The sequence below is a fragment of the Gopherus evgoodei genome, chromosome 12 (assembly GCF_007399415.2).
Source record: "Gopherus evgoodei ecotype Sinaloan lineage chromosome 12, rGopEvg1_v1.p, whole genome shotgun sequence".
Lineage (NCBI taxonomy): Eukaryota > Metazoa > Chordata > Testudines > Testudinidae > Gopherus > Gopherus evgoodei.
The window spans coordinates 6,404,897-6,430,483 of record NC_044333.1 but is presented as its reverse complement, the minus strand read 5'-3'; the positions used below and the strand labels follow the sequence as shown (position 1 = coordinate 6,430,483).

At 42.8% G+C, this 25,587-nt stretch overlaps 1 protein-coding gene across 12 annotated transcripts in view; it reads right to left on the bottom strand.

The window, feature by feature from the left end:
• CNOT1 (CCR4-NOT transcription complex subunit 1) overlaps positions 1 to 25,587 on the bottom strand; it is a 107,772-nt gene that overhangs the window by 2,553 nt on the left and 79,632 nt on the right. For 7 of the 12 annotated variants that reach the window (XM_030582238.1, XM_030582237.1, XM_030582239.1 and 4 more), the window contains 15 exons: positions 16,892 to 17,032; positions 16,705 to 16,809; positions 15,670 to 15,789; positions 14,870 to 15,061; positions 13,339 to 13,481; positions 12,580 to 12,688; positions 12,319 to 12,488; positions 11,146 to 11,398; positions 6,333 to 6,581; positions 5,660 to 5,823; positions 5,264 to 5,381; positions 4,598 to 4,699; positions 3,965 to 4,138; positions 2,093 to 2,242; positions 866 to 1,046 (listed from right to left, as the gene is read on the bottom strand). In XM_030582238.1, the coding sequence (XP_030438098.1) occupies positions 866 to 1,046; positions 2,093 to 2,242; positions 3,965 to 4,138; positions 4,598 to 4,699; positions 5,264 to 5,381; positions 5,660 to 5,823; positions 6,333 to 6,581; positions 11,146 to 11,398; positions 12,319 to 12,488; positions 12,580 to 12,688; positions 13,339 to 13,481; positions 14,870 to 15,061; positions 15,670 to 15,789; positions 16,705 to 16,809; positions 16,892 to 17,032 (2,371 nt within the window). Of the gene's footprint in view, positions 1 to 865; positions 1,047 to 2,092; positions 2,243 to 3,964; positions 4,139 to 4,597; positions 4,700 to 5,263; positions 5,382 to 5,659; positions 5,824 to 6,332; positions 6,582 to 11,145; positions 11,399 to 12,318; positions 12,489 to 12,579; positions 12,689 to 13,338; positions 13,482 to 14,869; positions 15,062 to 15,669; positions 15,790 to 16,704; positions 16,810 to 16,891; positions 17,033 to 17,282; positions 17,345 to 18,259; positions 18,396 to 25,587 lie in introns of those variants that run through there. The other 5 variants (XM_030582247.1, XM_030582240.1, XM_030582242.1 and 2 more) reach the window with 2 other exon arrangements.

Sequence of the window (25,587 nt, the reverse complement as noted above, 5' to 3'; positions counted from 1 at the left end):
GTTCTGCACTACATAGTTTAAAGAAACTTCAGTAAAAGGCAAAGAACAATTAGGGTGCTTCACAACATTGATCCCAGCTGGATTCTTGTACCAAGAATTTGGGCTTCCTCTTCATGAAATCGGTTTCAAAGCAGTACAGGTTAGCAGCTGTCCCAGGAGGGTTGAACAAGATTTCCTTTCATTGTACGGATTCAAAATTCTCAAAGCAACATTCCTACACCAAATTTAGAATCTATTAGATTAATTAATATTCATAATACACTAAGGAAGATTAAAGTTTCAAAGTGAAGTGTTACATGCCAAGTATTATCCTATTATAACACTTTATATTTCACAAGCCAAGCAGGTGTAAATCTAACTCTTTTGCAATCTTACCCTCTATTATTTATCTTGGATGGATGCTATTTATTAAATCCTCCCTGGGCAGAGATACCAGTTTTAGTGTGGATTACTCCAGACTCTAGAGAACACGACCCTTGTGTCTATCTTGAAGCAAAGCTCATTGCACTTAAGGGTTATACCATGTAAAGGGGTGGGCGGGTGACTACCTGATCTCAGCACATTAAATAAGTTTCCAGTAGAGGAAATATTCCTCTAACAGTCAAAATCTAGTTCACTCCAAAATTAATTTTCTATATAGTGAATAGTCAATGCGTTTCAGGTAAGTTTAGTTCCAATAAAATATTTTTAGTGTATTCAGAACTATCTTCTAATGCAGTGTTGCTTAATACAAAACCACTAGCAGTTAAGTGGTATTTCAGTTTTTTCCGTAGTACCCAGAGTTAATCTGCTCTCTTCATTAAGAAGGTTTCAAGAACCATTTCAGCTTAGAAGCAAACAACTGATCCAGAGAAGTTCTGCTTACCTTCTGTGTCCAGGTCCACAGCCAAGTTCTGGAAAATGTCCATGTGAGCCGAATGGGTGATAGTGCTCATAGAGGGTGTGCTGCCTTTGTTGTGAATATGTGCAATAGCCTGAGTGCCTACATAGAGCACCAGTGCATTAATCAGTTGGATGTTGTAGCGATTGCCAGGTTCGTTTGATACCTAATGGGCACAGCACAAGAAAAAAAGGTTAGCTTTTTACAGTCCTTGAGAGTTCTTAGAGACTGTGTGAAGGGAATGATTTGGAGAGATTTTCAGCATTCAAATATCTGCTTTATGCAAAAAGCAGTGTCTAATTATAAATCTAAAGTCTTTCTTACTTTGTAGATAGTGCTTGCCAATACCTCTCTCTACACTACAGAGTATGACAGGCAGACTAAATTAAATTACAGCCTAAACTAGATCTTAATATCCAACTTTTAGTACCCAATTCTGTTGCAAGTCAAGCTCTGCAGTTACTGAATTCACATTTAACATACACTGAAGTGGGCGTTAGCTTCCATGGCCTGATTTTCAGAAGCGTTTGTGTATACGTATCATTTGCAATTGCATGAAACGATGTACCAATCTGAATGTATACTTACACAAATAAAGAATTTCCATTAACAAGTAACTCAAAAGCAACTTCTGACTTGAACTTGTTTAATCAGTTTTAGAAACAGATTAGTTGAGGTGAATTCAATAAAGTCTGGTGAGACTCTCAAAGATGTCCAGGTTAAAAGCGCTAAGCTGATTTGAGAATTGCTGAAAAGACAGCAGACACGGACGCCTCCTCAGCCAGCTGGTACCAGGGGCTCTCACTGCAGGAGGAAACCATCAGAACACACTGGCGTGGGGAATTTTTGCCAATTCATGCACTGAAGTAGTTTCAGGAGTAGGGGTTTATGGTACCCTGAATGGCAAGTGAAGTCCTATTTTTCTACAGGACTAAGATGGACTCTTCTCAAAGCTACATCGCTTAAAGATCGCTGCAGTTAACTACCACATTTTCTTTGGTGATACTAAATTAACAAAGATTATATTTGTTGTGCATTGAGAAACACACCAAGTATCTAGCAGGAAAGAGCATTTTTGGAGGCTCTTATCCCAGTCACATCTTCCAAACAGTACATCACAGTATTTTATACCTGCTGTGTCACATTCTCTCACTTCCTACATGGTTTTCAGCCTCAGACTAAAAAAACATTTTCAGGGATGGATCCACTGACCTGTAGATTGCTGCGCAAGTCAGACAGGAAAGTGACAGGCGAGCGAGTTTTGAGATAGGAATCCAAATCTTTTTTGAACTGAGGTGGCATCACTCCAGTAAAGTTGGTGAGTATTCGTGGTGCAATATTAATCTCGCTTAACATGTCCACCTGCCAAAGAAAAACTCCATTAGTAATCCTTTAACTAACTCCTGCTATTTAAAACCAAAATTATGGTTGCAAGACTTCCTAAGAAAAGGAAGTTTGAGTTAGTCATACCAGCCACTCCTATCTATACATTTTTATATCAGAAGATATAAACATGAAATTCAATTCTTCTGGTGCACTGCCAGAGCTCCTGATCTTTGTTTTCAGACTTCAAAATACCTGGTTTCTTAATCTGATATCACTTACAAATTGCTGAAGACTGGATACGTCATAGGACTGGTAATGGGATACACAGCCTGACCCCTCTAAATCAACTGTTTGAAATCAAGCCAGATTGGTAGCATTCATTCAAAGATAGAGACTGGTATCTGTGCGAAGTAGATTTGGAAGTCTTATTCTAGCTCCCAGAGAATGGGTCCACATCAAAAACTGCCACTCACATTCAGTTCTCTTTTCTGCAGCCCCAGCAAGGAAGATGAACACGAAGTGGGCCATTAAAAACCATCACTCTTGCCACTTCTAGAGGTGGTTCATGCAGTAAGGGATGACACATTGGGGCTTGTGGGGAAGCTTACAGTGCTGCAGCTGTACCCATTATGTGGATTGGAAGACTATGGTGTTCAGGATTTAAACAGGCCAAAGCAGTCAGTCAGTCAGTCATTCTATTAAAATTTACTGACACTTCAAAATGGCTGATTTAAAAAAAAAATTGTAACTGGAGACAGGAAGTAACTAATGTGTATTTTGAGAAGAGTCATAAGTACACCATGCAGAGAGCATGTCATTTTTTTTGATCCAGTGGAGAGGACAATTGCTCTTTTCGCTGGTTGCTCAACTGGATTCCAGCCAAGCATACACCAGGGTGGATGAAATCTACTGTACACCTCCAACTTCTAGAAACCAGAGCAAGAAATGAAGTGTAAGTTGTCAGCTGAGCTCTGTTTAACTGACTTTCTTCCTTTAAAGAAAACCGGAGCATAATGAACCAACATGGAAGACTTCCAGAGCAGTCAGTGGTTTCACAGATAAGCAAACAGGAGGTAAACTTGTGTAGTACACACAACTGGAATGATAGAGAAGGGAGCACTAATTCCAGTATCATACCTCCACTGGTCTTAAGTGTGGCATCAACATCTTTGCTCTAGTGTTCAGTAGTCAAGCATGATCAAGAAAACCTACATTTGCTTCAGATTTTCATACCCAAACCCCTTATGGTATTTTAACTGTGAGAAACGCAGCTTCCTGTTTAATGCTCCTCAGCTGAGCTAAGAAAGCCAAAGGACCTGATCCAGCAATTGGATCCGTACAGGCAGACCCCTGCAGCCATGCAAAGATCCACTGGCATCACTGAAGCGCCACATGGGCGCAAGTGTCTGTCCAGGTGGATGAGACTGCAGGGCCAGGAGCTTGGACTTTTATGTTCTGCAGGATGAGGACTGAGTCTCTCACTCTCTGGAAAGTCTCTAGCACATTGAGTGCTACAGCAATATCAATTAAAGACTTTTATACCAAGTTATAATTATAACAGGCTATTTTATTTTACTAATTCCAATGATGAATGGCATATCCAAAGTGTTAAATACTTTAGTAACTTCTAGGTTGTGTTTATCAAAATAGGATTTTGTTTCTGAAGTTTCACTCTCCCATATTCTATTTAAAAGAAACCATGCAATAAAGTTTCCCATTGTTTCCATGTGTGATAGTTTGAGATTGCATGCTACCTACTTTTAGGTTGGGAGTGAAAGGATCTGGAAGTCTCATGTTACGTGGGAAGGCACTCAGGATCAGATTCCTTAGCTGGATACAGTTTGGTGGAATCACATCACAGAACCCATAGTGGTAGTCACAAAGGAATTCTGGGAAATCATGCAGTAAGACCAGCAACACACGCAGAGTGCCCTACAAAAGAAAAGGGAATGAGGCATGTAATTAACAGGTTTGAGCTTCCCCCAATAGCAACTGTACCACAGCCAGACAAGCAAAAAGGGCAGAGGAGACCTTTTTCTTCCTGATGCATCATATAATCAAAGTTTCTTCTTCCTGGTAATGAATTTAATAAGGCAGTGTCTACCAGTCAAACGCATTCCCTGGTCTCCAGTGTCTTACAGAAAAGTTTCAGCTTACCATCAAACTCTGATCAGTTACCTGTAATTAACAGTGCAAGCACTGATCTCCTGACCAGTGTCAATACCTAAACTGTACTTAAATTAACCTCTAACTCACAAAGGATGGCAGATTCAAATAAAAAAAGTTAAATGTTTATATTCAGTTAACAAAAACAAGTTACTTTCCAGTGCACTCTAACCCATCTTCAAAGTCCGTTCCTGGAAAATGCCTGTATCAGCCAATACTGTTTACCTTGTAAAGAATTTGCATAGGTTTAGTGAGTTCCACATTTCTAAGGAAAGGAGCCAAGTACTTGAAGAGATCAATTAGCAGCTGGGCATACATAGGCCAACCCTGCCAAGAGAAAAACATCACATAAGTAATGTATAAACAAAAGCAATTAAACCTAGATTGTTAGGGTTTGGTAAAAAGCAGAGCAAATAAAGATACATCATGTTTAGACTTATCCCCATATAAGTCTGAAATGATCATTTGCACTAGGACTAATCTGACTACAGTACAGCTCCAGTTTTCTGAGGGTCTCAGGGTTACCTGGAATGTGTATTTAAAAAACGTCTTCCTCTATGTTTTGTATAGTACCAAGCATGCTATGCTTAACTGACATGGAAAGCAATGAAAAGTACAACCTCTGACAGTGAGAGAAAGCTTATGGGTAAATTCTATGATTTGGTTTACAGTGAAAACCTTTATTTACAAAATTCCCCAGTTACCCAAATCTTGACAGTTTATTGGAACAAGGTCACCCAGTTGTTAGTTACTGTGAAGACAGAAAACTACATGTGAAGACATGCTACTAATGCACTTCAAAATAAATAAATAAAAAGATGTGAAACAGCATCCAATCAGTTAGGCACCCTTCTCAGTAAGACAGTTATCGAAGATAAACTGCAGCCACACCTTCTGCTGTGGTGTATGTGCCAGCATTCTCGCAATAAATATCCGATGGGAGATCAGTTCCAGCCAGGCATAAACAAAACCCGGAGCTTTTGTAGGCCTCAGGATGTGAAATGTGTTACTGAAAGAGAAGTTAAAGCTGATTAAGCGCGCACAGTGGTAAGACTGGTTTTCACAAATATTGTGACAGGAGGTACATAGGCTAATAGTAGGACACATTAGCATCTACATTTTACTAATAACCTCCATTAATAATGAATTAGACAATACACGATACTATGGCTACAAAAATGATCAGAGCTGCCACTACGAAGCTGTCGAGTTACTTTTAATACAAGTCCTCACCCTATTAGAAAGCTTTAAGTTCTCAGCAACAGCCATTCATTTAGAAGTACATACCAGAAGGCTGTAAGGGTCTGGAAGTTGATGGTCTCCAGCACATGTTCAGGAGCATTTAATTCTAACAGCAACATGATGAAAATGCGGTGGTAAGGAAGCTGCTGAAACTCACTCTGCCGAACATCATGGTCCTGGAGAAGAACTCCCACCACTATACCAAGAACCTAAAGAAATGAATGAACAAGCTTCACGGTTTTTAACACGTCAATTATAGAAACCATTTCACTAATCAAAGCCTGCATTCTGAGTACTAAAGAACTGAAAGCCATTTTGGTAACCAGAGTGCACCATATTGATTGTCCGTTGAGTGTGCAGCTCAGCCTCAAACAGATCCAAGTTCCCACCCAGCCAATGGTATTTATTGTGGTTTCAGCCTTAAGACATTTTTTGTATCGGAGGCACTTTACGTTCATTTTAAAAATCTGACAGCATTGGCCTTTTCAGCAAAGGAGGAAGTTCAATACCACCATGTTTGAAATTGGTCAAAGATACCTAGCTTAGCCTGCAGTCCTGCCTATACCCCATTTCAGAGTCATCTGAAAGTTTAGTTCCCATCTCAGACAGACTGCCCCACCCCAATTTAAGGCCTATGTTTTAGCTCACAAGCAGTTATACATCTGGTTATGTAATCTAGGCATGTCAAGGACTGCTTGGAAGAGGGAGGATTTCCAACCTTGTTCAGTAGGTTGATCTTTGTGACAGTGTTGGTTGCCTCCCCAGAATGCTTCACTAGCAGTGCAATAAGCCGCACAAAGGCATCCAGGTTGTGGTAGCATTTGGCTCTGATCATGGTGGGATTGGCAGCTGGATTGTGCTGCTGCTCAGCCTGAGCACGATAGCTGATTTCAACACACATTTCAGTGCAAAGACGAAAGAATCGAGTTATCAGGTCATCCGTTTTCAGGATTCCTTGCTGGTGCATCTATTACGAGGACAAGAAAAACCCTCAGAACTACAGAATACGGTAATTAAAAAAAAACTTCACTGTTATACTGAAGCAAACAAGTAACATTTTTATGATAATTCATCTGCCATGCAACATGGATGGAACTACTGCCCGTTTCTTTTTACAGAGAGGTAGCTATGCGATTACTTCCTCCATTTACTCCCCAAACAGATGTTTCTAAAACAAACAGGAACAGCTAGAGTTAAAAGCTGTGCTCCTACACAAAAGTACTTTATCAATGGCACCTGCTTCTAAATGAGAAAAATACCCTCTGATCCTACTTTTCAGCCATCAGAGCTGATGAAGTGTGGTTCAATATCAGTGCAGCAGTAATTTTCCTCTGCTACTGGTGGCTTAAGCCTTGGAAGGAGAAGAGTAGTGGCAAGAATTCAAGTTGCCCCACCTTTAGGAGCCCACAGATTGCATCAGAGTGATTGGGGTTGGTAAAGTTTGCCTGATGCCTTGTTGGACAATAGTGGTACAAATCTACTTGTTAACTCATAGCTGGATACTACACTTCACCTGTTAAGAACAATTTTTTCACAGGACCATAACATGCCAAAAGGAATGCTAGACTCTGCATAGTTTCAGTAGCCAGTGCCTGTATCTCTAGATAAAACTCTTGAGTTTGGTAACAAAGTACAAGGTTAAACAGGAGTAAGCTATTAATCCAGATTAGTAATGGACCCCAACTTTGCAGTTCTTGGACAAACCACCTTTTTGGAAGTTATACTGACAGCGTGGCTGTAGCACTTAAAAGCAGCAGAAATTCTACTGCAGTGAAACTGGCATAAGTAGCCATGTCAAACTTTCAGGGGAAGCTTCTAGAACAGTGGGTCTTAAACGTTTTTACTGGCGACCCCTTTCACATTGCAAACCTCCGAGTGCAACCCCCACAATAAATTAAACATGCTTTTTAATATATTTAACACCATTATCAATGCTGGAGGCAAGGAGGGTTTGGGGTGGAGGTGGACAGCTTGCAACCCCCCATGTAATGACCTCACAACCCCCTAAGGGGTCCTGACCGCCAGTTTGAGAACCCCTGTTCTAGAACGTATGAAGTGATTTTTGAAAAGTGCAGGTACATGCCTGCTTTGTTGTAAGACACGTGCTCCTTGATTTAAGGAAGCGCTGGGAAAGACGTGATAGTATTTAATTAAAGCAGCCAACACAGACTGTTTTGAGCCCTATCCCCTTGTCCAATTGTTACCAGAGCTCCTTTTTTATCTCATGTAACTTAACAAGGAAAAAAAAAGTCAAGACTGCATAAAGCATTTCAAAAAGTTTTGTTATTTCAAACCCTTCCAAATAAAGGTTTATGAAATATCTAGCAGCCCTAATTACATTTGTTCAGAGTGTAAAGTAGCCCAAAATTTCACCAAAGCCATTTTCTTACTGGTCATTGAGGGGGCAGAAGTGGGACTGAAATAGCTCATGCAGAGTAAAGATAAACAAGAGGTAGAGAAAGATGTACGTAACTTTTTGTAGCAAGACCCATGAAGGGTTATTATATGCAAAGAGGAAGAAAGTACACACACAACATAGGTTACTCTGTAAAGACCGAATGTGAGGGCAAGGCAGCACAAGTTAAACAAAAATTAATATGGGTGTAAGTTGTAACATATACATTATCTATCTTTATAAAGAGCATCATATAGTATTTACAACCAGCCAGAAAGTGAGATGTTAGTATAAACTATATAGATGCTCTCTTTTATGGGCTAGAGCAGGGGTCAGCACCCTTTCAGAAGTGCTGTGCTGAGTCTTCATTTAGTCACTCTAATTTAAAGTTTCGCGTGCCGGTAATCCATTTTAACGTTTTTAGAAGGTCTCTTTCTATAAGTCTATATTATATAAAGTGAACTATTGTATGTAAAGTAAACAAGGCTTTCAAAATGTTGAAGCGTCATTTAAAATTAAAATAAAATGCTGATCTTACACCGCCAGCCTGCTCAGCTCGCTGCCAACCTAGGGTTCTCTTCACCTAGGCCGGCAGACAGGGGGTAGGGGTGGTTTCAGGGGTCAGGGCAGAGGACTGGGTTGTGTGTGTGGCGGGGAGGGGGGGTGTCAAGGTTCAGGGCAGAATGCTGAGTGTGTGTGTGGGGGGGGGTGTCAGGGCAGAGGGCTGGGGTGCTCAGCCCATAGGGTGCTCCCAGCCCCCTGCCCTGAGCAGCTCAGGGCAGGGGGTGGAAGGGTTATGCCTTGTTCCACCCCCTTTCCCAAGGCCCCGTCCCTACCTCTTGCTGTCTCCTCTACAGAGCTGTGCGCACGCTGCCGTTCTTCTCCCTCCCCCTCACTAGGGCCATCAACTGATTGGTGCAGGGACGGAGAGGGGGCGGGGCAGGAAAGCACCACACTGGGGGGAAGAAGTGGGGAACGGGGAAGCTTGGCTGCCACAGAACCAAGCTTCTGCCTCCTGCCCCCAGAGGGGAGAGCGGAGTGGGGCTGGGGGCCAGGACAGCAGCAGGCAGCTGTGTGCCGCTCAAAAAATCGGCTCATGTGCTGTGTTTGGCACATGTGCCGTATGTTGCCGACCCCTGGGCTACAGTGTGTTTTTACAGAGGGTTTGAGTGAGCTAGATAACATGTTTTGGCACAGGGAAGGGGGGTCTTCTAGGCTGCAGGTAGGGTAGTAAGGTCCCTTCCGTAGAGGGTGTATGGAGTAGCCCAAGTTGTGCAAGATTTGTTTTTACCCATACTGCACCACCACCTCAAGGAAAGAGAAGAAGATTACAAGAATGTTAGACCAGCACAGAGAATAGAATCTTACACTCAAGGGCCTGCCGGGAGCTACCTGGAAGTTTCAACCTCTTAGTATTCCCCAATCTCTTACAGAAACCAGGGAAGTAAAGAGGCTCCATCACCTGGAGCCAATAAAACCAAGACGTAGAGCTGACAAAGTGAAGATAGTTATGTGATTGAGCTGCATTTTCAATAGCCCCACACAAGCCATGAAAAGTAGGTACCTTTCTATATGCCACATAAAAACACTCAGGGAAAAAGAGCAAAGCACAACACTAGTTTCTTGGTCCCCTCATACAAAAAAGGAGCCACATAAGCAATTATTTTATGCCTGTCAGAGTTCATAGCCACGTCAGCAATACTCCACAGGTATCAGTAGCCAAAGCAGCTGATCAGATAGTGAGTATGAATTTAGTTCCCATCCATCACAAGGAAAAACACTGACTATTTAAACTAGGGACATCTGTGCCATGACCTGGCCTGAAGCCAGAATGAAGAGAGTTCAGGAAGTTTGAGAGCAACAACTCTGGCAATGCTTGTCAGCCTCTCAAGTGAAAGGGTTACAAGCTAGACTAGATTATTCATATCAAGAAAGGGTGTGAGGGCTTCTAGTTAGAGCTGACTCAAATAGATGGAAAAGAAAGCAATACCCCTTAGCCAGGCTCCATTACGCTTGCCCTGGCCTTTCAGCGAGACACTTGAACTCCAGCTTAGGTTTCGTATAGCTATTGCTTAGTGGCTGGTCAGTCTTCTATGGAATATCTAGATTCCCACTGCTTAGTTTTGAAGGGGAAAGTGATATCAGCAGTCAGTCTACAGAGTAAACTGGGAACTTGCTCTCCTTGCAGCCATGGCTAAATTGGCGTTGCAGCAAGTGCAGCTGTAACTGCAAATTCTATTTTAGCATAAGTCTTGCTGCTGGTTTACAACATATGTCAAACGGCTGCATTTTTGTCCATATCCAAAGAGTGACAGTCAGTAGAAACACTAGCCTATTTAAATCTCACTTTTCTTCACTGCAATCCCCATCCAAGTGAGTGGAGTTCCAACTCTTCAGGCAACCCTGTAGTCATGTATGTCAAAGCAGAAACAAGAGGAATGGCACTGTTTATACTATTTAAGTTTAGAAATGATTTTAACCCATCCAGTTTAGTTTCCTCCAAGCATTGGCCTGCTAAACCCAGGGTTGTGAGTTCAATCCTTGAGGGGGCCATTTAGGGATCTGGGGCAAAAATCTGTCTAGGATTGGTCCTGCTTTGAGCAGGGGATTGAACTAGATGACCACCTGAGGTCCCCTCCAACCCTGATAGTCTATGAAAAAAAAAATGGATAAAAATTGAAGGCATTTCCTGTTTAGGCAGGACAAGGCAATCAGATACACTTCCACGCACCAGACACTGGTTTCTCTAGACTGACTTTGCCACACACAGTTTCTGATAAGTGTAGGGGAGAAGCAATGTTAAGCCAAATTTCATTTGACAGAGCTGTCAGAGCTATTACCAAGATCTGTCATAACAGAAGCTCTCCTGCTGCTAGATTTACCCAATAGAATCACAATCTGCACTGACAATTTGTTGCTGCAGTAACTGAATTGGAACAGCACTCACTGAAGAGAGGAGAGATTTTCCACTAAAGTCTCAGTGATGAGAAAAACATATGCCATAGCACATAAGCTAGACAGAATTTTGATAGGGGTCATACTCATGAAAACTTCAAAAGGATGTTGAACACTGATACATAACACTGTGCTTTAACATTGAGGGCATCACACCCTACTTATGTCGAATAAAAAGCACCTTTCTTTCCAAAAGCTCTACCTGTCCAACAAACGCAGAGAAAGCTTTGGTACTGTCACGGCCAGCTGCAGCTGAATGGTAGAGATTCACCCATTCCCTCAGTAGATACTCTGCCTTCTCCCTCAGGCCTGGTGGATCATCATACTCAGAGGCTTGGGAGATCCCAGAATGCATCATGAAGTTAGGGCCTCCATGAGCACGGTCAATCATTGCTTCATAGTTGGATCGGACCACTTCCATCAACTGGGGTAATCTAGTGAAACAGACAGACCCACATTAAGAATTAGTCCTATACATTTTATTTTTGGGAACAGTGCATAAATGTGAAGCTACTGAGACTAAGTTAAAAGCATATTGCAAGCCACTTAGCAACTGCCCTTCTGATACCTTATGTTAGTCTCATTGTGCCATACGTAATACAATGCTCCAGAAGGAGCTTTACTCCCATAGCTTCCCTGTACAATCAGAATTACCAACTCATTCATAGGGAAAGTCAAAATTTGAAGCCAGCCCTACTCCTTGAACTTGAGTGTTTTCGCAAAGCCATCTTTCCCATGACAGGATGAAAGCTTCACTTCCTATGGATTAGTGGGGCCCTTAGGAGGAGAGGGACCAGTGACATGCCACTGCCTAGTAGCCAGATCTGTGATAGTAGAGTACACTGCATTGGAAGTGTTCCTTATGTAAGATCTCAGAGCAAGTCAAGAGATACTTGGCTGCAGCAACAGAAAGGTTGTTAAGGATAAAAAAGTTAAGTTGGGTTAGAAACCATGTGTTAGCTAATACAGGTTACTTCTCTACCAGTCTCTGCCCAATCTAGACAAACCTAAAATGGCTGAGTGAGATACTAAGAGAATCTTTTTGATATCCTGGTGCTGAAATATATAGTGCATAGCAGAGCTTCTTCTACCCCAAAGAAAGCAAGCCTTATTGCAGTTGCTTTTCCAAAGTGCACACAAATGTGTGTAAAAGTTTTAAATATAGAAGAGTTTCAGGTGGGGAGAACTACATCACTGATATCAAGACAGAACTAGATGAATCTACTGCAGAAATGTGTCTGAGAGGAAGTTTAAGTCAGAGAATATGCAAAAAGAATGCAGTTTTAAGCCATTTTAAAATCAGATCACTATTGAGCACCTTAGAGAATTTCATTGACCAGTATTTCAGTCTCACCCTTCTGGAGCATTCCCTCTGGAGTGAGCATTAATCCTCATCAGAGTCTCAATGGTGTGGAACAGATCTGCCTCTGTCACATGGGCTACACTCCTCTCATCCACCAACAAGATCCTCACCAACTGCATGGCAAATGCCACTGCCATGTAGTTCAAGCCATTCTCCATTGACTGCCAAGATGGAAAATGTAGTCAAGAATATGAAGTATAAACCCTTTAATGAACTGATTACATGAAGCATGTTCAAAAGGTAAACTCTTACCTGTGCCAAGTGAAGATCGTACTGCTGCATGGTAACAAGGTGATTGCGGATTAGCAGCTCCACAGCTTCTACATTGTACTTATACTCATCCCGGCATTCAATCAAGCACCTAGAAAAATTAGAAACCTTTTTTATACACGCTTGTTTAGCCCAGTTGGACCTATTAGAAAAATGCAATGCCTCGAGAAGGCTATAGACTTGAGACACTGATTTATTGTTAGCTCTAACAGTGATATCCTCTACAGGATTCACCAAGTTAGTGTTTGATCTTAATAGTCAACTGCATCACACAGCAGTCTAAAGCTTCGCCAGATCTTAGCTCTGGTCATCAGTCCTTTTTAAAGGACTTTTACACTGAACCAATGACACTATTTCCAAAGCATGGAAAATGGCACACACTACCAAGCGCTCCTGGAAATCAGTCTCTAGTAGTAACACCACATCAACAAGCAGGAGACGTATTCAAACTAGATTCTCTATAATAAAAGACAAAACTGTCACGCCCGAGGTATGTTTAAAACTTCTATTAAAAGTAGCTTCCTATCAAACTCTAGGGGAAAGCAGCAATACTTCGTCACCTAATTTTAGTTCACCATAGACAAGACAAACTGGAAGTGACAAATTATGTAGGAGTTAGTCTTTTGTACAGTTATACCATTTTACACACAACTGTTCTGGAATCACAAATGATAACTCAACAAGGCTAGAGGACAAGGTATGAGGTATTCAAACAAGTGTTCTCTTCCTCCCTTTACTGACCTGGTGATCTGCTTGTTACACCATGGAGACCCATAGGCACGGCCATCCTGCAGAGCTTTCAGTACAAGTAGGTGACACTCACGGTAGCGGAGCAGGAGGTCAGCATCTGCACCACTAGTGGCATCCAGTAAGCCCTCAACAGCCTAGAAAAGCAGCAGCTGGTCAGCACATATGGAAAATCCAGTCCTGAACTACTGCCTCCTGAAACGATCAGTGAACTTAAAGTACTTTTCTCCAAGAGCCATTGTTAACCTTAAAATGTGGCAGCTAAAATACTGTCCAAAAACCTGTGATCTCTGCTCATAATGCCATACTATCCAGAAAGGTCTTATATAAGTTTACCACAGAGAGGGCATCTAAAGTATTCTGCAGGTCTCTACCACGTCTCAGTGATTTTATATAAACACTAAACAGCAAGAAAAAAATGGCAACTCTATGGGCTGCATCATAAGCCAATGTCTTTTCATCAAACCCAGGTTCTAGAGTCTAATTCTATGTCTGGCTCAGATAAGAACATGGATGAAAATAAACTGGGTGAGAAGATACCCGTTGATAGAAGTAAGCATTCAGACAGTCTACATTAGAAGTGGCCAGTTCAGGTGAGGCTTAACATATAGCAGCTAGGCCAGTCCTAAAAAAATAACTTACCCTACATTACACTAGGAAGGCAATCAGCTTATAGATCAATTTAGCTGATCAAGGTGCAGTCTAGGCTCCTGCCAAGACCTAGTCAAGACAAAACCAGTGGAGGTCCACATCGTCTGAGGATGTAAAACCATTTTCACAACTGGTTTTCAGCTTTTAGCACCTTTGGTTCTATCACTGTTCCTGGATTGTAAGAGAGCAGTGGCACTCAAGTGTCTTAATGCTAGTTTCCTCACAGAGCTTGCAAGATTCTTCTGCATTTGTTATCTCTAGACACTCATCGCCATAAAGCCATACATACCATGCTCAGACCCTAGGTAAGGAGTATTGTAATATGCTCTTAGTGTTATCCTTGATGTTTCAATTATTGCACAATGCAGAATTATTGCAGCATAGCCTCTGTGCTCAGCACTATTCATTTTGTCTACTTCCACGTGTAATTCAAAGGTACTGATGAGCATATTTAAAGGAATCCAAGTTGATTTGGAAGCACATTAAGAGATTGGCTCTTGCACTCTAAGTGCAAGATCATCCCAGTTGATCTTAACTGCATTCAACAGACTTAATTCTCCCAGCTGCAGGGTCTCAGTGAGGAACCTCTATAGTGTTGGAACTTGTTCCCCTTCGTGACTTGCCTAAGCATGGCATCCTAGAGTGCATGATGCCAAGTGTCTGCATCTTGTGTGCAATCTGTTTTTGATTCTTTCATTTCTTAACATCTGAAAAAGGCAGTAGTGGTCCTTCAATACAATTCACTGTAGTTCCCCACAATATTTGTTCAATTCTAACTATGTATCTGCCAGCTAATAGGCCATCTACTGGCAAAAGGAGTAGTAAAAGCAAACTGAAGAGCATATGAGCTAGCACAGGAGAACTTGACACTAACCTTCTGGAGCAGTCCAAGCGCAGCTATAGCATCACGGGAGTTACGAGCCACTACTACAGCCTCCAACAGACTGCGTAAGGCTTGAGCTTGTGGGTTCATGGCCAGGGTATGTGGTATGGATTGTAGGTGTTGTTCCAGTTCTGTCATACATTTATCATAGATCTGTGCTACATCGTCTGTAGCCCAAGCTTGCTATTTTAAAAAGAGAGTGCATGTGTTTAGTACGACTAGGCAAGGACTAATTATAATTGTGTGGGGGGAGGGGGGTTTAAAGAGTAAAACAAGTATGTAGAATTCATTAAATACCAATTAATCTTTTGACTGCAGCAGAACCTCTGGCACCAGAAAATGCATTGTAAAGACAACTCTTAACTCAAATGCCAATTTAATACCTTGATTAGTGATATTTTACTTGAATGTACAGTCAGAAATTGGTAGCATACTAAATTGTGTAACTGGCAGAGGCGATCCAAATATCCCACTTTAGTTACAAGGCGGTCCATTAACAAGCTCCCAGAAATACCAGCATTTTTATCCATTTCATTCCCAAAAGTTACATATCTAGTCCTCTCAGATCCATGAGTAGCACTTCAGAATTCAAACACAAAAATATACACAATGTGAGGATGATGTTAAGTTTCCTTCAATTTGGCTGTAGAGGTCACCAACATCCCTCAAAGAGAGTTTTCTGAGAGCCATAAAAGCCTGATTACCCACTGGTATTCTATGTGAAACTCTGCACTGTTCATCAAAATGGCTTTGGTATTTTCAAGCCAACACACAGTTACAGAAATCTGTACCTTCATAGGCTGAGCCAAGAATCCTGTGGGTTGGGTTAAATCATTAGTAGGCAAGAAGCCGGGGACATTGCGAGCAAACTCTTCATAAACAGCCAGCTGTTTTGGGTCCACACCACCAACCTTTATAATGAAAAAATGGCACGTCCTTTATTTGGCACTTGACAGTGAAGAAAAAAGTAAAGGGTAAGTTGTGCAATTACAGTTCTAATAAGTGACCTATATCAATAGTTCTCAACCAAGAGTATGCGTACCCCTGGGGATACACAGAGATCTTCCGAGGGTACACCAACTCATCTGGGTATTTGCCTAGATTTACAACAGGCTACATAAAAAGCACTAGGGAAATCAGTACAAACTAAAATTTCATACCGACAATGACTTGTTTATACTGCTCTTTATACTGAAATAAGTATAATATTTCTATTCCAATTGACTTATAATTGTATGGTAAAAATGAGAAAGTCAGCAATTTTGCAGCTAGTGTGCTGTGACACTGTATTTTTATGTCTCATTTTGTAAGAAGGCAGGTTTGAAGTGAGGTGAAACTTGGGATATGCAAGACAAATCAGACTCCTGAAAGGGCTACAGTGGTCTGGAAGGTTGAGAGCCAATTACCTATAGAGCATAAATGCAAAGCTGTACACATCCGGGTAAGAGTTCAGTACAGGGTTGACAGGAATCCTATATTTCCTACGCCCTACTTAACTGCAAAGCAGGAAAATCCCACAGTCTATGCTGCTGCATTTAAGTATCCAGCCTATTTCTCCACTGAAGGAGTACTATAGACAAGCTCTAGAAGGAACATACAATATCCTCAGAGCTGAGAGGAGGAGAAGAGGAGAACTGAATATCTTATTTCACAAGCAAAGTTGTATGTTTCAGCTACTAAGCAGCTGGATTATTAGCCTTGAGACCAAGGCAAAGAAACACTCATCTGCTATGTGTTGCCATCTCCTCCTGCAGTTTTAAGACTAGGAAGAGAGGGAGAAGAGCATCACCACCAAAAATTTTAAAATTCAGCAAGTCTGTTCTCACCTTCAATCTGATCTGCTCTGGCATTCGTTCAGCCTGGTAAGTTAATACAACAGGATCACAGTACCGACGACCCTCTTGTCTAGCATGCTTTCTGAGCTCAAATTCCTGCAAAAGCAATAATACAGAGAAGTTGGTACTAGGTATTGTTTATGCGAAGCATCTAGAAGATAGACACTTCTGTACTTACAGTTGCCAGCCTCTTGTCCATTTCAGGGCCTGCCTTTTCCACAGCTGTCTTCTGAATGAAGCAACATGCTAATTCACAGTTATCCTGAGCTAACTGTGCAGCTGCCTGCTCCATCATCTCCCTCTGCTGTGGGGATGCTGCCTATTAAAAAACAGTATATTAATGAAGGCTGTAAGTTTCCACTGTAAAATGCATCAGTTAATCTTGAAATCTGAGCCACTGACTATACATAATGCCAGTATCAAACAGGGATGTTCTCATGAACATGAGTCACTTTGCATGAAGTTAAATGCTTTATGTTTTATATCAAAAAACTTTCAGTAAACCATGCAGGTAGGGGAGCTAACAAGCAACTTGATCAAGAAATAAAATCAAGAGGGATCTCCTGTACCTCCAGTGTGCGGAATTAAGGAAGAAAGCCCATCAGTACTAGGCTGACAGAGCAGTCGGTTCCTATGCAGGAGAAAACAAGCTTCATGTTAAACAGTCTATGGCCCACACAAACTAAAAAGTCATCTGCAGCTAGCAGAGTAAGTTGCTCTATTTATTCCCATGGCATGTGAAACACTGACCCTAAAAACTTTTTCCAAGTAAATCTGTCAACATCTTCCATCTCCAGAAAGACTATGCGACCAATGCTCTACTTTAGGAAAGGAGTCCTGATGGGAAATACAGGTCACAGACAGACCTATTTTCAGGGGTACAGAACTTGCATTGCAGCAATAGGATATGGGTGCCCAGTACCTCAGAAAACCATGTCAATATAGTACAGTCAAATTTTCGTATACAATATAGCCTTAACTAGAATGCCAGTATTTTTCCCTTAGCATTTACAAAGGGAAGTGTGCAGGCAACAGCACAATCTATGCTATTTTCAAGACAGACACGAAAGACACGAAAAGGCATTATGAATCCAGATATTTTGGAACAGTTTTAGGAGTATACTTAAGAAGTCAAAGCTATCAGAATCATTAGTTTCTTTCCCCCAACCAAATCAGAGTCTACTCCTTTACCATTATTTTCTGAAAACCAGATTGCCTCCTCTAAATATTAAAACTGGTATCTAACCCAACCCAGTCTAGGGACAAAAGCTGGATTTAACAACTGATTTAAGGTTCACCTTCTACAGTACCTTTTCCTCTGCAGCATTATCTTTAACAGCAACGCTTTACAGTAAAGCTAGTTAGAATTTTCCTGGATTGCAATTTTAATACCTTTAGCTTCAAGGGTAGAGAAATCCCTGCTGCTTTTAAGATTTCTACAAACAAGGATAGTACAAACTGTCACTTAAACAGTGCACCTCTGCAAAACTGAAATAATCCTTGGCTGTCCCTTAATTCAGAAAACCATGTAAACACAGAGATTTACCTGCTTCTGACTCTTTGGGAAACTGCCACAAATTCTGAGATTATTAATCCTTTTTTTCCAGCTCATGTTATTTTGATAATCATAGCTTTAGCCATGATTGACGTAGTTAGTCTCCCAAAAAGGGAGTTGTCAGCATCTGCAGGCAAAAATCCAATGCATCTATTTTAAGCACGAAACTCAAGGTGGATATTTGCATCATATCCAATTTTCTATGACTCAAGTCTACAGAAATTGATGATCTCACCTATAAGAAGGCTAGACTGTCAGAAAAGAAAGATCACTTACCTTATAGTAACTGGAGATCTTCAAGATGTGTGGTCCCCATGGGACACACTGTACATGGGCATACACTCCATGCATCTAAGACTGGAAGAGTATTCGGTTGGCCTGCACCTATGCCCTATACCACCTCAAGATCTGAACCGAGGGTACAAAGGGTGGTGCAGATCAACTGCCTCTCTGGTTCCTACTCTAGCATGAATCAAGTGAGAATCTGAGCAGAAGGAAAAGGAGGCTGGGACATGAATACCTGCAGGGACCACACATCTTGAAGAACTACAATTACAATAAGAGAAGTAACCTTCCTTCCTTCACACACTGGGCAGGCACTGTGGGTGAACTCCCAAACAGGGCTCAGAGGAGGGTGCGAGGAAATTTCCCACACCACAACTGCAGGAATGCTGAAACAAAGGAAGCATCCTTGGCAGAAGCTTGCACTAGGGCAAAAATGCTTTCTAAAAGTGTGAATGGAGCCCCAAGGTGCTGCCTGCAAATCTCTGAAAATGGGCTCATGGGTTCAAATTGAAGGTTCAATATGTGCCAATGTGTGTTTTAATACAAGGGAGAATGTTCTAATAATGCCTTTTAGGAATTTTACAGTTGCGGGATGATGAAAACCACACAGTAGTCCACTGAAGCAGGAAAGGCATTAATAGCTGCTAAGTAGTGAACTAGTGGATACAGCTGATGTCTTCAAGGAGAGAAGATACTCCAGGATAAGAGGCACCGCAGACTCCTCACAGGCGATAAGTGAGGCTGCTGATACCAAATGGAAAAAAGTCATTCCATGTAGCAGGATAGCCCTTTCTTGTTGAGGGTTTCCTCCTATCCACTGAGGATGGACTGTACTTGTGAACCTGCTCTCTAAAAATTTGTTGTCTGTACAAAAACTGTACTACTAGATGGACAGAGGCTGGTCCTGTTTCCGTTCTGAGGCACTAGGTGTATGTACGAACAAGAGGTCATCTGCAGACAGTGGTGAACTACAACTGCCTTGGCCACCACCAAGATTACTGTTGCCTTTTCCTGCCTGATCTTCCTGAGACCAACCACTGTACCAGGAAGGCATCCCCTCTGGAACTGTGCCCCTAGGCAGCTTGAGAGCAATAGGCTGCATGTGTGTTTCCTTGGGTTGCAAAGAGGTCCCAGGATGGGAATCCCTATAGCTGAAAATTATACAACACTCCTGAAGAGTGCAGCTCCCACTCGTGATGCACCAGTTCCAGAGCTTGATTGCCTTCCAGCAAAGTGGGGCAGACTTCACTCCCCATTGTTTATTATATAAGAACAGTCATGTTGTCCCACCTGATCTGGACACACATGGACCATACGAAGGGTAGGAAGATCTTGCACATGTCATGCATTGCCTGAAGCTTGAGAAGACAGATACGTATTTGGGACTATCGTAGAGTTTGCAAACCCTGATCAGTATGGTCATCTGTGTTCCCTATCTCATTAGGGAGGCATCTGTAATAACTGTTTGTGGGTGATGTGAGAACAAAAAGTGAACCCCTACACAGATACGGTCCTTCATTTCCTACCAGGTGAGTGATGGCCAGATGCTCTATGGAAGCAAGACTCTTATCCAGGGAGACCCTGCTCAAAGTGTAGACTGTCTGCAACCAGGCCTGATGACACCATAAGTGAAGCCTTGCACCTACATGATTCCCTTTGCATGAGACCATATAGCATACCAGGACCAGGCAGAACTGGACTGTTATCTGGGGGCTGAGCCACAGCTGGGCCTCTGTCCCAAGGTAAGCAAGCTTTGGCTGCTTGCACATTTGGGTTTGCTCTTACAAATTCTATAACTTGTGCAGGAATTAAAGGAGACTTTTCCGTATATACCTGAAATCCCAAGGAAGGAAAGAGGCTGAGTAAGGAGGCAACTGGCACTCATGCTCTCATATACAACTGTCCCATGAGCAGCCAATCACTTAGGTAGGGAAACATTAGGCTGCCTTGTCAGCACATATCCACTGCTGCCATGGACAGTACCTTAGGGCTATCAAGAGGCTGAACTGGGCACTCTGTTGAAAGTGCTCTAAGCCTACTAAAGCACAGGAAGTTCCTGTGTGCGGGGTGAAGGTCTACGTGAAAATAAGCATCCTTCAAATCAAGAGGCATATACCAAATGCCTTTGCTCAGGGACGGGATTACAGTGGCCAGTGTAGTCATCCTAGATTTTGAACGATGAATGAAGACATTTAGCTGCAAGGTCCAGGATGGCTCTCCAGCCCCCCTTCTTAGGGGGGAGGAAAAATGTTTGGAATAAAAGTTCTTCCCCCTATGTGGGGGTGGTACAGGCTCTCCTGCCCCTAACTGGATTAGGGAGTCCACCTCTTGTCTGAGAATGCTCTCACGAAAGGGGGTCCTTGAAGAGAGATAGGGAGGGAGGTTTGGAGAAGGGGCAGCAAGGAATTTCATCAGGTAGCCAGTTGAGATAACATCTAACAGTAATCTGTCCAATGCGATATTCTGCCACATGAGGAGAAATGTGTCAGGCAGCCATCTAAGGGGGTGGTGGTAACTGCCTTCCTGGGAGGCAGATGAGACTGAAGAGGGGAAGGCAGTGGTTGTGGCTTTTGTTCTGCTGTATCCTCTACAGCTTCCTAGGGGGCTCACAGGCTATAGTGCTGGGTGGTACCAATGAGAAGGCAGCCTATGACATTTCCATGGAGTACTTGGGTATATATCCTCAAAGAGCAGAGGGTGGCATGAAAGTCCTTGAGGGAGTGAAGCTACTCATATCTTCTCACTAAATAGGTTGTTACCCTTGAAGGAGAGATTCTCTACTGTTCCTTGGATCGCCTTCGGAATTCTGAGAACCACTGCTGGCCACTGAACAGAAAGCCACATCCACAGCATTGGGTGATGCCTGGAGAGATGATCTAGCAACTAGTTTCCCCTTTGTCCAGGATGGCCTGGAATTGGGGCCTACATTTCTGTGTTAGCTTATTAGCACGCAAATTGTGACAGTTTATTGTAATTATTTTATTTGGACATTAATGCCTGAACATTTGCTATGCAGAACAGTAAGCTGTCTGATGAAGAGTTCTTTTGCCAAAGAGATCCAGTCTCCTTGCATCTTTGTCCAAAGGGGTGGACCTATGCTAGTGCATCTTGTTTTGCTCCCTGCCTGGAGCTTGGGTAGAGTAGGAAAACAAATATTCTGCCCCCTTGGAAAGAACAAAATGGGGTTGAGGCACAGGGAGCTGGTGTGTGCCAACACATTTTAGTGGGCTCCAATCAGGCCTCATTTGTAGGGAGTGTCAATTCGGAAGGAGCTGCAGTCTGGAGACTATCCAGGAGTTTACAAGTAAGATCTTGAACCTTTTCTAGTGGGTTCTGGAGAGCCTCTGTGATCCTCTGCAGTAGGTCCTGATACTGCCTATGACCATCCAGTGGTGAGGGAGAGGCCAATGCCACCACCTCAGCTGGAAAGGCAGAAACTGCTACCGACAGGTCCAGCTGTACTGACTGTTCCTGCTGAACAAAGCAGTCTGGGAAGGACTGAGGCTCCTATCTGGGCACCAGTGCCAAAGATCACCTCCCAGTGCCCTCAGTCAGGGACTCAAAAGCACAGACCTCAGGAGCCCAAATGGTGGAATCATAAGGAGGGTACTACTGGTCACTAGCCCAACACTGCAGATCACAATGGGGTGAAGGCAACTAGGAGCCTCTGGAATCTGTCTGGGCTGATGTCTGGACTCCGAGCACCCAGGGGAACCACTGGTATCCCTTTGTGCTCATCTGAGGAATAGGAGTAATCCAACTATTGGCGGAGACAGCAGTACTGTGTGCATCTTGCAACCACCCAAACTGTCACACTAATCAGCAAATAGTGCATTGACAGTGTCCAAGTGCCCACAGCATGGCTGGTGCTTGGGACCGGCAAATGCTATGCCAATGATTTAGGGATGTCTATCAATAACCTATCCGGTCCAAAAGGATCAGCAACTCCAGATCAGTGTAAAATTGCCAGGTCCTCGGGAAGACCATATTAAGGCCTAATCCAACAGTTCTCAAACTGGGGGTTGGGACCCCTCAGGGGGTCGCGAGGTTATTACATGGGCAGTCACGAGCTGCCAGGCTCCACCTCAAGCCCCGCTTCACCTCCAGTATATATAATAATGCTAAGTGTTTAATTTACGGGGGGGGGGGGGGGGGGAAGGAGGAGTCACACTCAGAGGCTTGCTGTGTGAAAGGAATCACCAATACAAAAAAGTGTGAGAACCACTGGCCTAAAAGGAGAGCTGGAGAGAGTCTTGGGTACAGGTGGATCCACTGGTGCGAGTTTTGGCACAGCAATTTTCTTATGGTGTGTTCCGAGGATGAACACTCCCTCAATCCATGTGTGGTGCAGGGGTCAGTCCTGTCCCTTTTACAGACTTTTGGAGCAGTAGCAGTGGTGCTGTCCCCCATGAGCTCTTGGTGCACCCAGCCCTGGGCACAGCATCTCACTGGAGGCCAAGAGGGAGAGGATTCTAGGCTAGAGTACGCTGGTGCCAGACTGGCACTACCCAGAGGCTCAGGTTGACAAGATAGGGAGGAGGAGGATCCAGCCTCACACTGGGGCCTCATGGGTTAAGGACTGGCTGAAAACCCCCATAATAGTGGAGAATCCAGAAAGACCTGGGGAGCCCCAAGAATTGGACAACTGATACCTAACAGAAGGAAACTGTGGAAGGCAGAAGATGTAAATTGAGTAACTGCAAGAGGACCAAGACAATGGACCAAGATCTGACCAGAGGCTACAACAAGCAAGCAACAGCTTTTTGAAAGAGACACAGGGATCTCACCCCGGACTGTCAAAGAGGCCAAAAGGGGGAGAGAGCCAAAAATAGAGATTTTGGTAGCTTGGTCAGTCAGAAAGTTGGCCATTCAGAATGATCTTCACCTTTATTTTTCTATGCTATCTTCAGGACTTTCCCAATGCTGTGTTCCAGTTGACTAAAACCCTACTGTTTTGAAAAGGCTGCCTGGTGTCACTGCAAATATTTGCTGAGCTGCACGAATCCCTGAAGAAGGCAAAAGTCCAGGAACAGAAGTCTTATTTGGACTTGCTGGACAGAGCTCATGGAGTGAAACAGAAGTGCTGGATCCCAGAGATTGTCTTGAGATGCTGAAGCCATCTGGCTTCCTTTTAAAAATGGGACCCCCTGGGGGTCTGGCACACTGAAAGAACTGCTTAAAAGCAGAGGCATAGCACAGATCCTGTGGATCTGTGACAACCTCCCACCTACCTCCACAAAGCCACTTCAAGCCAATTTATGATGAAGCAAAATGTTGTTTGAAATGGGCTGACAAAATTCCTTTGATCTACAAATGTCATGCCAAAGGGGTATTCACTCTGTTTTAGTTAGAGAACTAAAGCAACAAATTTTTTAAAATGCTTTCCTGGTTTAGTTTTAACACCACAAAAGACGACTGCGCTGTCTTCTTTGGCCTGGCAATGGGGTTTCTACACGTATTGTTGAAATGGAAATAATCTGTCAAGTGATTTACAGGATCAGGCATCTTAGATCAAACGTTGATCTACATTTCAGACTGCATTTTGGTGGCAGTGTGATCCTGGGATTATGTAAGATGCGTCACTGTTCATTTGAAGAGAACAAAATAAAAATCCATTATAGTACTGTAAGTGAAGAAGAGACAAGAGGTCAAACAGTACACTAGCTAGAAATCTGCTGTCCAGTCCTGGATGCATCAACAGAGTGCTATAATGAGATCCCTATTCATAGTTTCATGAGCTGCCAGGACTAGAAATCTGCAATGATAGATATGCAGTAAGTTTCTCTAGTTACACCGAGTGTTTATCATCAGTTAATGAGACCTCAGCTGCTAAAGCTGTGTTAGAACTAAAATGGAAAAATACAAGGTGGTAGTCTAAATTGGTATATTTTAACAGATTATTCTGTAGGTAGAAGCCTCCATCCATTGCTCTGAGTGCTTAAACCATATCAAGACAGTTATATGTAACTGACTTAATGCCTCAGTCACCCACTGTAATAATAGGTCTTGATCGACACTATGCCCCTCAGCCCTCACAGATGAATTGGGGAGTTCCAGAGTCATGCTGTGCCAGCAGTTCCCTCAATTTAAACCAGGGGCTCAAGCACCTCTGGTGGTCTTAAATGCTGAGCTACTGCATGGAGCAGTGGTCTGAGATTACCAGGTCTCTATATGCAACCATTTAGAAATTCATATCCCTCCCCCATAACCACCACTTACAAAGTGACATGCAGCACCAGTTTTGAATGTTCTCAACATGAAGCTCTGATCATTAAGAAGGCAGTTATATCTGGCACTACTTGAGGTTTCCAGGTCTCAAGAAATAGCCACAAAGAAAGTGCATTACAGTCAATTAGTCCATCAGGATGGCAGAGATATGGGTAACTATAGAAGTTCACACCCGAGAAGTGGTTACACTGTTCATCCTTGCCAGGCAGACAGGTTACTGCTTGAACATCTTTGCAGATAAATAAGAATCTTCAATTGTGAAGTATGCTATAAAATAGGCGAAATCCTCTCAGCAAAGGTGTAACATGAACTGGTGAGGCTTGTTGCTCCCCCTCCAGCTACCATCATTCCTCTCTATGGCAAGAGCCTCAGCCGACTGACTCTCATCCTTGTCTTTAGTCTTAGAAAGCAAATCACCTAGATCATTGCACCCAAGAGGTCAAATGTGATGGAGAGCTGGGTGTCAGCTTTACTAACCTTTCATATTCCCTGCAATCCTCAAAATCCTGCCTTGAGCCCATTACCATGCAATGGAGCCAGTCCATTACAACATGACCCCTCACAGCCATAGAAAAAGGGGAGGGGATTGCCATTAACCAACATGTAAACAGATCTGTCCTGGAGCCCTAATTTTGCCCCTCAAAACAGCTATACCTTGAACTTCCATGATGCTTCAACCCTCCTATCTACCCCAAATGGTTCATATACTTGAGCTGGTGGTGAGTACGGTAAGTTTTCTGGATGATGATCTACTAAACAATTTGTTAAGGGCTGGCAGTTCTAAACTGTTTAAAACAAAATTGTAT